This window comes from Strix uralensis, chromosome 32 (genome assembly GCF_047716275.1).
Source record: "Strix uralensis isolate ZFMK-TIS-50842 chromosome 32, bStrUra1, whole genome shotgun sequence".
Lineage (NCBI taxonomy): Eukaryota > Metazoa > Chordata > Aves > Strigiformes > Strigidae > Strix > Strix uralensis.
The window spans coordinates 300,272-312,985 of record NC_134003.1 but is presented as its reverse complement, the minus strand read 5'-3'; the positions used below and the strand labels follow the sequence as shown (position 1 = coordinate 312,985).

The 12,714-nt window shown below is 46.8% G+C and overlaps 1 protein-coding gene and 1 long non-coding RNA gene across 3 annotated transcripts; one reads left to right on the top strand and one right to left on the bottom strand.

Moving 5' to 3' along the window:
• Positions 1-199: 199 nt before the first annotated feature.
• Positions 200-12,714, top strand: SYT11 (synaptotagmin 11). 2 transcript variants are annotated; one of them, XM_074853545.1, is made up of 4 exons: positions 200-386; positions 4,475-5,298; positions 7,993-8,113; positions 9,682-12,714. In XM_074853545.1, the coding sequence occupies exons 1-4, from the start codon at positions 353-355 to the stop codon at positions 9,990-9,992; spliced, it is 1,290 nt and encodes a 429-aa protein (XP_074709646.1). In that variant the 5' UTR covers positions 200-352; the 3' UTR covers positions 9,993-12,714. The 2 variants fall into 2 exon arrangements, with proteins under 2 accessions (XP_074709646.1, XP_074709645.1); XM_074853544.1 differs by having other exon boundaries at positions 7,993-8,116.
• Positions 5,308-7,983, bottom strand: LOC141936512 (uncharacterized). The gene is made up of 3 exons (XR_012626753.1): positions 7,058-7,983; positions 6,495-6,590; positions 5,308-5,907 (listed from the first exon to the last, which is right to left on the bottom strand). It is a non-coding gene; the product is annotated as an uncharacterized LOC141936512 (long non-coding RNA).

Sequence of the window (12,714 nt, the reverse complement as noted above, 5' to 3'; positions counted from 1 at the left end):
AGCTCCCCTCGGCCCCGGTGCCGTCCCCCTCACGACGGGAGCGGGGTGACCGGCCCCGCGAGCCCACGCACACGCCGCTGCGCTGCCCCCCGGCTCCTCGCCCGGGAGGCGCGGCCGGAGCCCCGACACTTGCCGAGTCACCGCCGGGCGGCTGCGGGGCGGGGCCGGCCGCCGGCTGGCGCGGGAGGGGCGGGCCGGGCCGCCGGGCGGGGCCGGGCGGGGCCTGCGCCGCATCGGGACCAGTCGGCAGCTCCTGCATCCCGGGCTGCGAGCATCCTCCGGGCGGGGGCCGGCACCGCGGCGCCTCCGCACCGGGCTCCGCATCCCGGCTGCCCCGGCCTAACCTGGGGCCATGGCGGAGATCACCAGTGTCCACCCCGGCTTCGGTGAGTGGGGCTGGGCCGCGCGGAGGGGCCCCTTCCTCCGCCCCGGCAGCGCCCGGGCGAGGCCCCGCGCGGCGCCCGCCGCCCCCGAGGCCGGGCCCTGTGCGGCGCCATCGGCCCCGCTCGCCGCGCGGAGGCGAACCGCGCCGGCCCCGGCCCCCGCTGCCCCCCGCGGGCCGGTCGCCCCCTTTCCCCGGCGCAGCCAACACCCACCGCTCGCCGCCGGCTGCTGGGGCGGTGCCAGCGCTCGCCCCCGGAGCCGCCGCGGGAGCCGGGCCGCGGGCAGCGGAGCCCGGGCCCGCGGGGAGCAGGTGCGCGGCCGGGCCGGGCGCCCCCCGCCGCATGACGTGATGTCTGTGCCGGGCCGCGCCGCGCCCCGGCCTTTGTTCGCGCCTCCCCGGGGGCTGAGGCGGCTGCGGCACCGGCACCGGCGGCCCGACGAGGCGGGGCCTGCCAGGGCGGCCGGGGAGGGGGGTCTGCGGGCGGCGGCGCGGGCCCCGAGCGCGGGTGGGGAGGGGGCGGCGGCGGGGGGGGGGTTGGGGCGGCGGCGGCGTCTCGCCGGGCCGGGTGGCGGGGCGGGGGGCAAGGCCGGCCCGGGGCCCGGGCCCCCGTGGAGTCGAGAGCCGGGCCCGGGGCTCCCGGGAGCGCCTCGGTGGCGACGGAGAAACTACAGACCCTGCAAAATCATCAGAGGCGAAGCGGCCCGAGGCCGTGCCTGGGTGGCCGCGGTCCAGCCTGGGCACGGACATGGCGCGGCTCCCTGGGTCGCCGGTAAAATAATTCTCCTGAGCTGGTATTTGCGAATATTTAAGACGCTTTTTTTCCTGTAGTCCAGTGGGTGACGAGGGCTGGTACCGCAGCGCCGGGTGTCTCTGTCGGTTGGGTTTCTCCAGTCCTGAAGATTCAAACTGCTGCCTCTTTCGGTCCTCCAGCAGTTGACTGACCTTCCCCTCAGACCATAAGGCCTTGTAGTTAAAACACGGTTACTAAATTTCCTTTAAATTCTGAAGTACTTAATAACAATTCTCCATACTATAATTTATCTAATGTACAATGTATCTATTTACCTTTTACGTTCTGTGCTTCCTGGAATCCCAGAGCCATGTGCTGTCATCATTGCGCACCATTAGCCATTAGGGTACAGTTAGCAAACACCAGTTTTAAAAGGCAGTTTTCAATGATTTTTCATGAATCGAAAAATAATTCCATGTCCCCAAAAGTTGAGTTTGTTTCAGTTAAATCTCAGCTTCACATCAGCACAAAGTTTGAATAAAAAAGCATGGTTCTGCTCTTTTTTGAGAGAGGAGACAGGCTGTGGTGCCATTTAAAACGGACATTACGCATAGCGAAGTGCTCTGAAAGCTGCAAAAGCTTCACGAAAATTGGTTTTAGGCAGGTTCACATCAGTGTAGTTTTCACCTGGAAGGAATTACAGAGACAGGACTAATGAATGTATGGAATGATTACATAAGTAGGAGTCTTCAGCCAGGAAGAGAGGGGTGTTACGTGCATTGCAGAGTAGGGAACAATTGCTCCCCGTTTCTTCTAACGCAAGAACAGACACCAGATGAAATGAGGTGGGGTGGGCTCAAAATAAAAGCCCTTGTTTTCTCATGCCACGTAATTAAGCTGGGGAACTCTTTGCCACAGAACTTTATGGGAGCCAAATTTAAGAGTTAAGATAATTTGATGGGAGAAAGATCACAAAGACTTGTTTGGTGCTTTCTAGTGTGACTGCTGGTTCCTTCTAAAAGTGTCCCATCAGATCTGCAGGCAGTGAAGGTACAAGGGCTGGTTCTGTGAAGACACAATAGAAACAAAACACACCCAAAACAGAGATCAAAATAAGGAGTTTCAGCATTTGTCCTTTTTTGCATATCCACTGAAGTTTTTAATATCTGTGTATGTCTGAGTTGTGTTCAAATTAGCTGTGGTTTAACCCCAGCCTAAGCACCACCCAGCCGCTCACTCACTCCCCTCACAGCAGGATGGGGGACAGAATCAGAAGGGTAAAAGTGAGAAAACTTGTGGGTTGGGATAAAGACAGTTTAATAGGGAAAGCAAAAGCCACGCACGCCAGCAGAGCGAAACAAGGAATTCATTCAGCACTTCCCCTCGGCAGGCAGGTGCTCAGCCATCCCCAGGACAGCCGGGCTCCATCACACGGCACGGTCACTTGGGAAGACGAACACCATCACTCCAAGCGTCCCCCCTTCCTCCTCCGTCCCCGCTTTACGTGCTGAGCGTGAGGCCATACGGTGTGGGCGATCCCTCGGCTCAGCTGGCCTGGCTGTGTCCCTTCCCAGCCTCCTGGCCCTGGGGGTGGGGGCAAGAAGAGCAGAAAAGGCCTTGACTCTGCCTAAGCACTGCTCAGCAGTAATTAAACATCTCTGTTATCAACACTCTTTCCAGCCCCATACCAGCTACCGTGAAGAAAATTAACTCTATCCCATCCAAAACCAGCAGAAGCTGTTAAAGACCACTCGCCTCATTTCCAAGAGGGAACAATAACAAAACATGGGGTTTGGGGGGTGCTTTGTTAATATTATAAATTCTTCTTTAGTTCATTCAGTCCAAGGCTATACTTGCAGTGGGGTCTGAGACAGTCAGTCTCCATTGCAAAAGACTTCCAGTTTCAGTCTGGGAAGGCTTCTGTCTTGTCGTTTTGCCATTTTTGCAAAAAGGAGACGTATTCTCTTGAAAGTCAGAGTTTTCCCTGAGCCTATCAGATATTCAGATGATAGCCTGGCAGTCTTGTCTTCTTGCCTGTTAACCTCAATAAATAGTAATGTGGAAAGAACAGAGAAAATACAAAGTCAAGGTGCTCTCTATAGCTTCAAGTATGAGGTTGCAAGATTATTTTCTCCTGTTGATGGTACAGAATGACAACAGGAAAGTCAGACAAGCTCACCGTGTTTACTAGCTGTTCCGCTCAGCCATTGCCGTGATTGTCATGACCACAATTATTGGTTTTGCCTTTTAATATGGAAGCAGTTTGGACAATTTGTAAAGAAAGAGACGTAGGGCTAGAGGGGTTTTTTGTTTGCTTGCTTCCAAAAAAAAATAAATTGCTTTAATGATGATTAAACCAGTAATACAATGTTATAAGAAAAGCCTGGCTCTACTTGCCTGTAACCTCCCACCAAGACATTGAAGACAGCAAAAAAACTGCTCCCTTTTCCTTCCCTTTTAAGCCTGAACAAACCCTGCTTTTTTGGTCTCTCCTCATCTTCCATCTGCTCTCCATCCGCTCCAACTTTTTAATTGTCTTGGTGGCCCTTGACTGGGATTACTTGAGGATGTCAATATAACGTACTGGGGAGCTCAACACGACTGGTTTCATTCTGTGTCTTGGTGATACTTCTCCAAAGCCAACCGTTATAAATAGAAAATAACTAGCATGGTCGCTAAAAATGAACACGGTGCTTTTTTATTCCGGCTTGTCATTACTGAAGAACATGGTTGACATAAGCTCTAGAAAGTATGAAATAATCCCTAAATCCAAATACAGGATTATCTGTCCATTGTTTTTGGACATTGCCTTTCCACAGGAAATTTTGTGTATAGCATTGGCCCCATATCTGCCGTGAGGCGCTAGGACAAAACAATCAACCGTTTCAGGCCAAACTGATTTTTTAAAAATTAATAAAGGAGAACTCCAGATCCAGTGTTATGGCCAGATTTATTACTCCCTTCCCTTTGTTAAAATAGAATTGTGTAATGTTTCTGAACAGAGCATTTAAAAAAAAAAAAAAAAAAAAAGCATGCATCCTGCAAATCAAGAAACTGTGTTCCTGTGGAGACGCTGGTAATGCGGGAGCTTGGTTTGGCAAGATGTGGCAGTCAACTGTTAGAAATTCTGAGCATGTGAAACATAGGTCAAGCATGCCTCAGGAATGGAAAATGTTTCCCATGTGGGAAAATATAAAGAAAGTAATTTTTTATTCTGGGGAAGCTTTGATACCAAGATCATTGACTTAAGAATAACACAATAGTAGGGTGCAGATCCCTCTGCAGCCGCGCTTGGCCCCGTGGGGGCACGGCCACCACGAGGGTACGAGCCTGTTCTGACTGCCTTGTCTTCTCTGCAGATGTCTCTCCAGTTGTGGCAGGCCTTATCGGTGCTACTGTCCTTGTGGTTTCTATCTCAGTAACAGTTTTTGTGTGGACATGCTGTCACCAGCAGGCAGAAAAGAAGCACAAAACCCCACCATATAAATTCATTCACATGTTGAAAGGCATCAGTATCTATCCGGAGACCTTGAGTAACAAGAAGAAAATTAACCGAATCCGGAGAGACAAGAATGGCACTCCTAAGGAGACTGCAAGGGGAAACCTCTTGGTGGATGCTGCTGAATCTGGTTTAATAGGCTCCGATAAGGCTCCAGATGGGCCAAATGCAGCCCCCCACGTCGACCAGCTCCCAATAAAAGTAGATTATGGAGATGAACTAAGTCCAGATCAAAGCCTCACTCCAGGAGGAAGTAAAACTTCCTCCCCATCTTCTCCAGGGGATGACATCATGTTGGGTGAACTGACTTTCTCAGTGGACTACAACTTCCCTAAAAAAGCGCTGGTGGTTACCATTCAGGAGGCTCACGGGCTGCCAGTGATGGATGAGCACACTCAGAGCTCTGACCCTTACATCAAGATGACAATTCTCCCAGACAAAAGGCATCGAGTGAAGACTCGTGTACTTCGCAAGACGCTAGACCCAGTCTTTGATGAAACCTTCACCTTCTATGGGATCCCATACAGCCAGCTCCAGGATTTGGTGCTTCACTTCCTCGTGCTGAGCTTCGATCGCTTTTCCCGAGATGATGTTATTGGAGAGGTCATGGTGCCCCTTGCAGGGGTGGATCCAAGCACTGGAAAGGTTCAGCTGACCAGGGAGATCCTCAAAAGGAACATACAAGTAAGTCGCTTCATGCACAAGGCTCCTTGCACTGTATTTGATCCCGGTGCTTTTGATCCGGAAGCCTCCGTGGTCTAATAAGCAGCAATACTGCAAATTCTTGTCATGAAACCCATTCTTCCACAGATATCTATTATTGGTATTCTATGGCTGTGCTCTTTTAGTCAGGCAGTTCGCTGCTGTGTGGTTGTGGTGGTTTGATAAGGCACGGTCACTATTTCGGCACAGAAATGATGAATGTTGTAACTGGTGATGCCAAGAAAAAAGGGCAAGTCCCCATCTCCAAGTAAAAGAGATGATGTGATAAACAGGACATTCATCTGCAAAGACAGACCTCACAGAGAGGGAGGTGTGTCTGGTCTGACCATTTTAGACACCTACACTTGGCATTATCCACATCCAAATTGTTACTGTAAGCGGGAATGCATCAGCATAGTCAGAGGAGCCTGAGGGGTTTCCTCTTCTCCTGGAGCAGATCTCAGCTCAGATGAATCCCACCCTGGATTACTATTTTTTTCTTACTTGAGAACAAAGCGTGTCTAAGATGGTTTTGTCAAATGTGGACATCTAAAATTTAGGTGAAATGAATCTCAGTGACTCTTCTGTAAACTAGAAAGAGGAGCAATCCATGTAAGATATTAAGGCTTATGTTGGGGAAGATGTCTTCTGTCCTCAGAAAATACCCCACGCTCGGGTAGGAGGATGAGGTGGTACTTCAGGTTTTTATTTTCTTTGTTTATTTTTGCTACCCATCCTCCAGGTTCAATAGAAAAAGGCATTTGGGATCACTTATCACCTTAACATACTGGAAATTGCTGCTGGGCTCTATAAAATACTTCATGAACTCCTAGAGTGGCAGTATCTTACTTGAACAGTTTTTTCTACTATATGGGGCACTTAACTTTTTTTTTTTTAAAGTTATTTAAAGGAGACTCTGTCAATGACCCAAAACAAACCAAAAGAATTCCAGCAAAACCAGAGTTCTGGTTAGTACTCTGCTTTTCTTAGGTTCTTGGAATGCTTTACATTATGATACAAGAAGTGGCTGGTTTAGGCTCTTTCAATAGTATGCAGTGCATTGACCATGTCTCTTGGAAGTAATAGATTAAAAATAGAGAAAAAAGGTCATGCTAAATAAAAACAGATTTAATCAAGGATGCAAATTATTTAACGTTAGTAATCAAAACCAGATTTACCTCAGTGTCAGGTGTGCTTTCTTGAAAATCTGTGCAGTTCCACAATGTCAAAACAGCCGTTACTGAACAAAGTTTTCAGTGTCAGAAGGTTTGAAACTTTTGAATTTCTGAAAATTTGAAAACTTTGAAAATCTGGAATTCAGAATTGCATTTAAAACCCAGTAAATTATTGCACTGATGCCAGCAAAGGTGACATCCCATCCTAATGAACGTTCCCAATAATTTCTAACAGACGCTCTAAGAATGCAAATTACTTTGAAGTAACTGCATTAAATTACTTCAGACCAAAAGAAGCCCAAAACTCTTAACAACATACACACTACCCCCGCCCCAACACCCCCTCTGGCTGTTGTATCTGGTGTATCCAAGGAGCCAGAGTTCTGAACGTTTCCCTTCTGGGGCCAGGAACTTGCTCATATATTTACTCTCCTCGCAGAATTTTGCATGAACAGCAATAGCCTTTGTTCCTTGCATTTGGAAAACTTCTCTTAAACACACAGAAACTGCTCAAATAAAAAGAAACCACCAAAATGATAATGAACATTTTCCGTGGTTAAGTTTACACGCACAATTTTTTCCCGCTAAGCTGAGTAACGGCAGTTGAAGGAACAGCTTCACCCCTTGGGTGATCACCGGAGCGTTGAGTGGGATGTTTGCTGTAGTGCTTCACCGCTTTGAAGGGAGGAAAAATTCCTTCATTTGGGAATTCCGCCCCCCAGCCTTTGCCGGGTTAACGGTACCAGACAGCGATGGGGGCAGGAGGAGGGCAAAAAACCAAGAGTCAAAACCTTGAGCAGGCAACTGTTGGAGCTGCTGCAGTAGCCCTGCTGTCGGTGCGTGACTGGCACACACCACTTCATACCCATTGCTAATGCTGTTGGCCTTGATAGCAAATAATCTAAATTAGTGCCATCTCAATGAAAGTTAACATAAAGCCATTTGAAAACCACAACTAATTACCTTAATACTATGTTACTCTTTGAAATACAGCAAGTTCAACTGAATAGATCTCATCTTTTATCTTCACCCCGTACCTTTGCAGACTAAACGGATGGTGAAAGTGTCAGAGCACACCCAAAGAGCTGAGGGGCTCGGCCGTCGAAGCTCCACCCAAAGTCAGTGAAATTTAAGCTCCTAAAACCCACAGACACCTCTAGCAGCAGATCCCAGCTGCTGGGAGCAGCCACAGCCGCTCTGCCCTCAGCACGTGCCCACCAGCTTTGCCCTCGTGGAAACACAGAGCTCAAGGGGGGAGGCTGCAGTGGTGCTCCCTGCGCGCAGCGGGCGGAGGGCGAACAGCACAGGATGAGTTACCTCGTGCCACTCGCTCCTTCCCCCAGAGGCTCCAGCTGCCTGAGGCACTTAAAATGGCCTGCATCTCATTTTCCAACTTTCTAGGCATTTAGCACAGGGAAAGGAAGTTCTGGCGACCTCCAGCATTTGCCCCTTGTATAAGACCGTCTTGTGCTAATAAGATCCTTCTGTTTCTTTTTCACAGAAATGCATTAGCAGGGGGGAGCTGCAAGTCTCCTTGTCTTACCAGCCTGTGGCGCAGAGAATGACTGTTGTGGTGCTGAAAGCCAGACATTTGCCAAAGATGGATATCACTGGCCTCTCAGGTAGAAGCTATTTTCTCCACCTCTAAATGTGTAGAAAAAAAAAAAATAATCTCCAAGTTGACTTTCAGATCTTTTCACCTCTCTTATCTGAAGATTTTGTTTGTTTGCACACTTGTCCTCAAACTCAGATTTCTAAGGGCAGTGGATCACGACGAGTGATCCCTCACTCACCAGCAGATGGTTACACAAACAAAACCAAATCCTTCCTGCTGCGAGACCAACAGTCACATCTCTCCGGCATCACCTGGTTTATTTATGAAGACAGCATTTCCCAAATTCAGCACAGCTCCGTGTTGCTTTGCCCACACTGTGCAGGCTCTGTGCCTCCACGCTGCTGTCGCTCATCATTGCCCTTCGCAGTGTTTTTTCCACGGCACAACCACTGCTTGGTGTGTCTACCTCAAACCCTGCCCCTAGGAGGGGAGGGTCAAAGAGAGCAGCCTGAAAAAGAGGAGTGATAGACTCAGAACAGACAGGATTAAGCTTACATGACGTGATACGGGGTTTTTTTAGCTTTTTGTTGTTCCACTATTTGAAGAGAAGAGCAGCTGTTCTGGCTTTCCTATTTTCACAGTCACAGATTCTCAGTCTCCCGAGTCCCCCCTTAGCAAAGTTTCCTTCAGGATTATGGGAAAATGGTTGGAATCAACTTGAGATTCAGTAACAGCCCAACTGATAGAAAATTTAGTCCCATTCTTGCAGCTTTGTCCTGTCCCCCTCAGAAAGAGTGCAGACTAGGCTTAATTCTCTATTGTAGGCCTTAAATTTTACTCTTTCTTAAAATAAATAAATACGTGCTTTCCATGTGTGGTCTCCAACTACAGGATAAATTTTTCAGTAGCTGTTCTAACTGCTGAATCTTGCCAGGCTAACATAATTTCTTTATATGATCTTTATATTTTGCATAAGCTCATAATTTCAGTTGGATAAAAAAAAAAAAAAGGTGAAAATTAGCTGGTGTCAGCTGGGCATGTGACTTCCAGCTTCAAAACTTGTGTTATGTGGGGGGGAAAAAAAAAAAAGCACTGTGTGCCTGCTGTCTTAATTTTAATCCTAAACAAGCATCTGCACAAAGAGCAAGCTGAGTGATAAAGTAACAGTGTGAGACTGATGGAAAAATGAAGGCTTTGTTTTAAACTTTCTTCTTTTTCAGCACCTTCCACTACAAATGTTTTCCATCTGCAGATTATTAAAAGTGTTTTGATGCTTTGTTGGGCTATTTCCTGAAAGAGGGTAAAAATATTTGTTATAGATGACAGTGAATAGTGAAAGTTTTGGCCAGCCAGGCGCTGACCTCACCAAAAAACGACCTGTTTGGTATTTCTAGGATGAGTTACTGTGGTTTACGTGTGACTCGCTTCCCCCCAGTCCCCAGGTAGTGTTGAACTTCAGAAAGATGTTGGGCTGCGACCGTCAGCTGGTTGCTTTGCAATGAGAAAATACACCAACAATGGCCAAGACCCACACCCTTTACTTGAGCTGGCTCAATTCAGCAGCTAAACCCCATCCGTTACTTCCAGGAGCATTCCTGGGCTGTGTTATTAGTTCATTTCTCTTTTCCCTGGCAGATCCGTACGTTAAGGTGAATGTTTATTACGGAAGAAAGCGCATAGCAAAAAAGAAGACTCACGTGAAGAAGTGCACTTTGAATCCTGTCTTCAACGAGTCCTTCATTTACGATATCCCCGTCGATCTCCTTCCTGACATCAGTATTGAATTTCTAGTGATCGATTTTGACCGTACCACGAAAAACGAAGTGGTGGGACGGCTGATTCTGGGAGCACACAGCGTCACGGCGGGGGGCGTGGAACACTGGCGAGAGGTGTGCGAGAACCCGAGGAAGCCAGTTGCCAAATGGCACAGCCTGAGCGAGTACTAGCAGAGGGTACGGCAGCCACAGCCGACGCGTAGAACAGACTTAAACCTTGTTTTAGCTGTAGAACTAAACTTTCATAAGAAGCAGCAGCTGATTGGTTCTCTAGTGATGTGATTTTGCAGGGCACTAAAATTCTAAAGAGCATTAAATGAAAAAAAAAAAAACCACGAATATATATAACAGTGTAATCACACTATTGCATGCCTAATACAAACAAATTAGTATAACTACCAATATCAAGTTGCAGATTTTAATACAATTATCTGTCACTATGGAAGTTGTGTTTGTGCCGAACTGTCTTTGCTGGTATTCACCAAGATTGGCCTGTCTTTATTAGGCTTCTCCCAAAGTTTCTGAATTCTGCTGTTTAACCTCTAGTTTCTTGTTAGTTTGCCTGCCCATTGGTTCTTGCAGTTCTGTTCTTTGCTGGTTTGGGAGTACCAACCGCATCTCCATAGAAAGGTGGTTTAGAATTCTGCACTAGCACAAAAGGAAAATACAGGGGAAAATGGCACTTTCCTTCAGAGATGAAATAATTCTGTTGTCAGGGACTGGAACACTTGCCGTTGCGATGTACTACTTGTGCAGCTATAAGGTCACAACGTCCAAGATCTGCATCTAAAATTCAAACACCAACAAACTGATCACGTTGCTTTTGCCACAGGGAAGTTAGCACAGGCATGATCTCACAGACTACAGAATTGGGGAAACTCCGCTCTATTTCAGGTTATTCGACCCTGTCTGTGCATGAAGGGCCCAAGCTAAAACCAAAAACTGACATGTCGTTGATTGGTAAGGAAACTCTTGATGATCTTTTCAAACATTAAATGTGAAATTCTACATGATTGATAAGCTCTGTTATAATGGCATAACATACCTGAGACAGGAAAGTATCTTTGGGGAGGAGGTTTTAAGTGAAAAAATGACAAAGCTTCCCTTCATTCATACTTGAGTCAATTTGCATCATATATGATCTTGTAGTTACTGAAGAGCCAGCTCTCAAAAAAGGAGTAAACATGGGACAAAGCCTGTCACTGCAAAATGTGTCAGACTCTTCGTGAAATTGGAGTTTCAAGGCAGCTTGAGTTAGTTCTTAAATTGGGAATGACTTCTGAGACTTAGGACTTGCTCACCATCACCTCTGAAGGGTAAAAACGTTACGTGACCTGGAGCACTTCAGGCTATTAACCCTGAATAGTCAGTAGTTTTGAACAGAAGTTCATAAAGTTCCACAAATAGAAGTTTGGAAGTAGCTGCATTCAATCTCATGGTAAACACTCGCCTCTGAACTGGTTTTGTACAAGACAGCAGCATCCTGGCAAGTAACTCAATTTGGCTGCTTATTACATTCGAGCCAGGAAAGATGTAAGGATGGTAATTGGCAGCAAATAATTAATTGTAAACATTGTTGGTAAACTGAGCGGAAATAGTTGTAACAGGCTGTAGAAATTAAAATTATTTCTGAACTCTCCAATGGAAATACAAAGCAGAAGTGAGCTTGCAAAGAGGCATGTAAAGACCACAAATTCTCAGTAAACATTTAGTTGCTTCCAGGCAGCCAGTCTGTTCTGTGCCCTGTGGAATGTAAATCATGTATTTTAAAAATTTAAGATCATTTGACTGCTTACAGGACTTGACTACTGAATTTTAGAGCCCTGTTGGAAAAACGATCCCTTCCACCTTCATGCTCGTGAAGAATAACTGAGCAAGTCTTGCTCGGTGTCCTCTCCAGCCACCACGTAAAGCTGCTGGGAGGGCTCCTCGTGCAAACAGTCAGCACTTTGTTAGTTGGCAATACTTGGGCATCTCTTCCTAAGAAATGATTCTTGGAAAGCTGAGTTTCCTCACTCGTAGCTACTCATTGAACCTCCCTTCCAGGCAGTGTCTTTTTAGCAACAGAGGTTGCACTGAAGCTGAAGCTCTCTAGTTCTCAGCCTCGCACGGCAGACAGAAGCGTGGACTTCGTTCATGCTTTATCAATCCTGACGATGAGGATTTCTGCCTGAGGTTACAGTAGATTTTATCTTTGTCTTAAATGCTTTCTAGCTCATGCTCTATTAGTGGCCCACAGCCACAAACCAGAGAACGAGTTCTCCCTTGGAAATTGGTGTGTAGATCTATTTCAATCCTAGTTTTTGCACTAAGCAATTGTGTTGCTGAAGTTTAGCAACTGTCACGACTTTTCCTCGGAACATGCTTTCCACCACCGCTCAGACATCCGAATAGGACGTACTAACAACATCATCAACAAAGTTTCCTTCTCTCCCTTCGGTGTGAAAAGCATGCTTCAGCCTAGATGATCTCCTTCCGATTCCTTTAGTTGCAAAGGAAAGATGAACTTCTTGTCAAGGAAACATGCTCAGGGTAAATAGACGTAGGCTATCGGGCAGATAGGAGTAGCTCCAACACTCTTCTGGAATAATAGGAAACTGAAGATGTGCAGATATATATTTTTTAAAACGTAAAATAGACAGTAAGTGACAGCGGACTCACTGTAAAATCTCCCAGGTGTGGTTATTCTTTACCTTGTGTCTTCTATTGTAAAATTAACTTGGACAGTTACAACTTTGTGTGAAAAAAAGAAAAAAAAAAAAAGGCAAAAAACCTAACTCAACATGTGTGAAACTGCATAATGCTGTAAGCTAATCTACATTATGTAATGCTATCTTGTATGTTGAATTTGTTAACGCACATTGAGCGTGCAAATAAAAATTAAATCACTTTA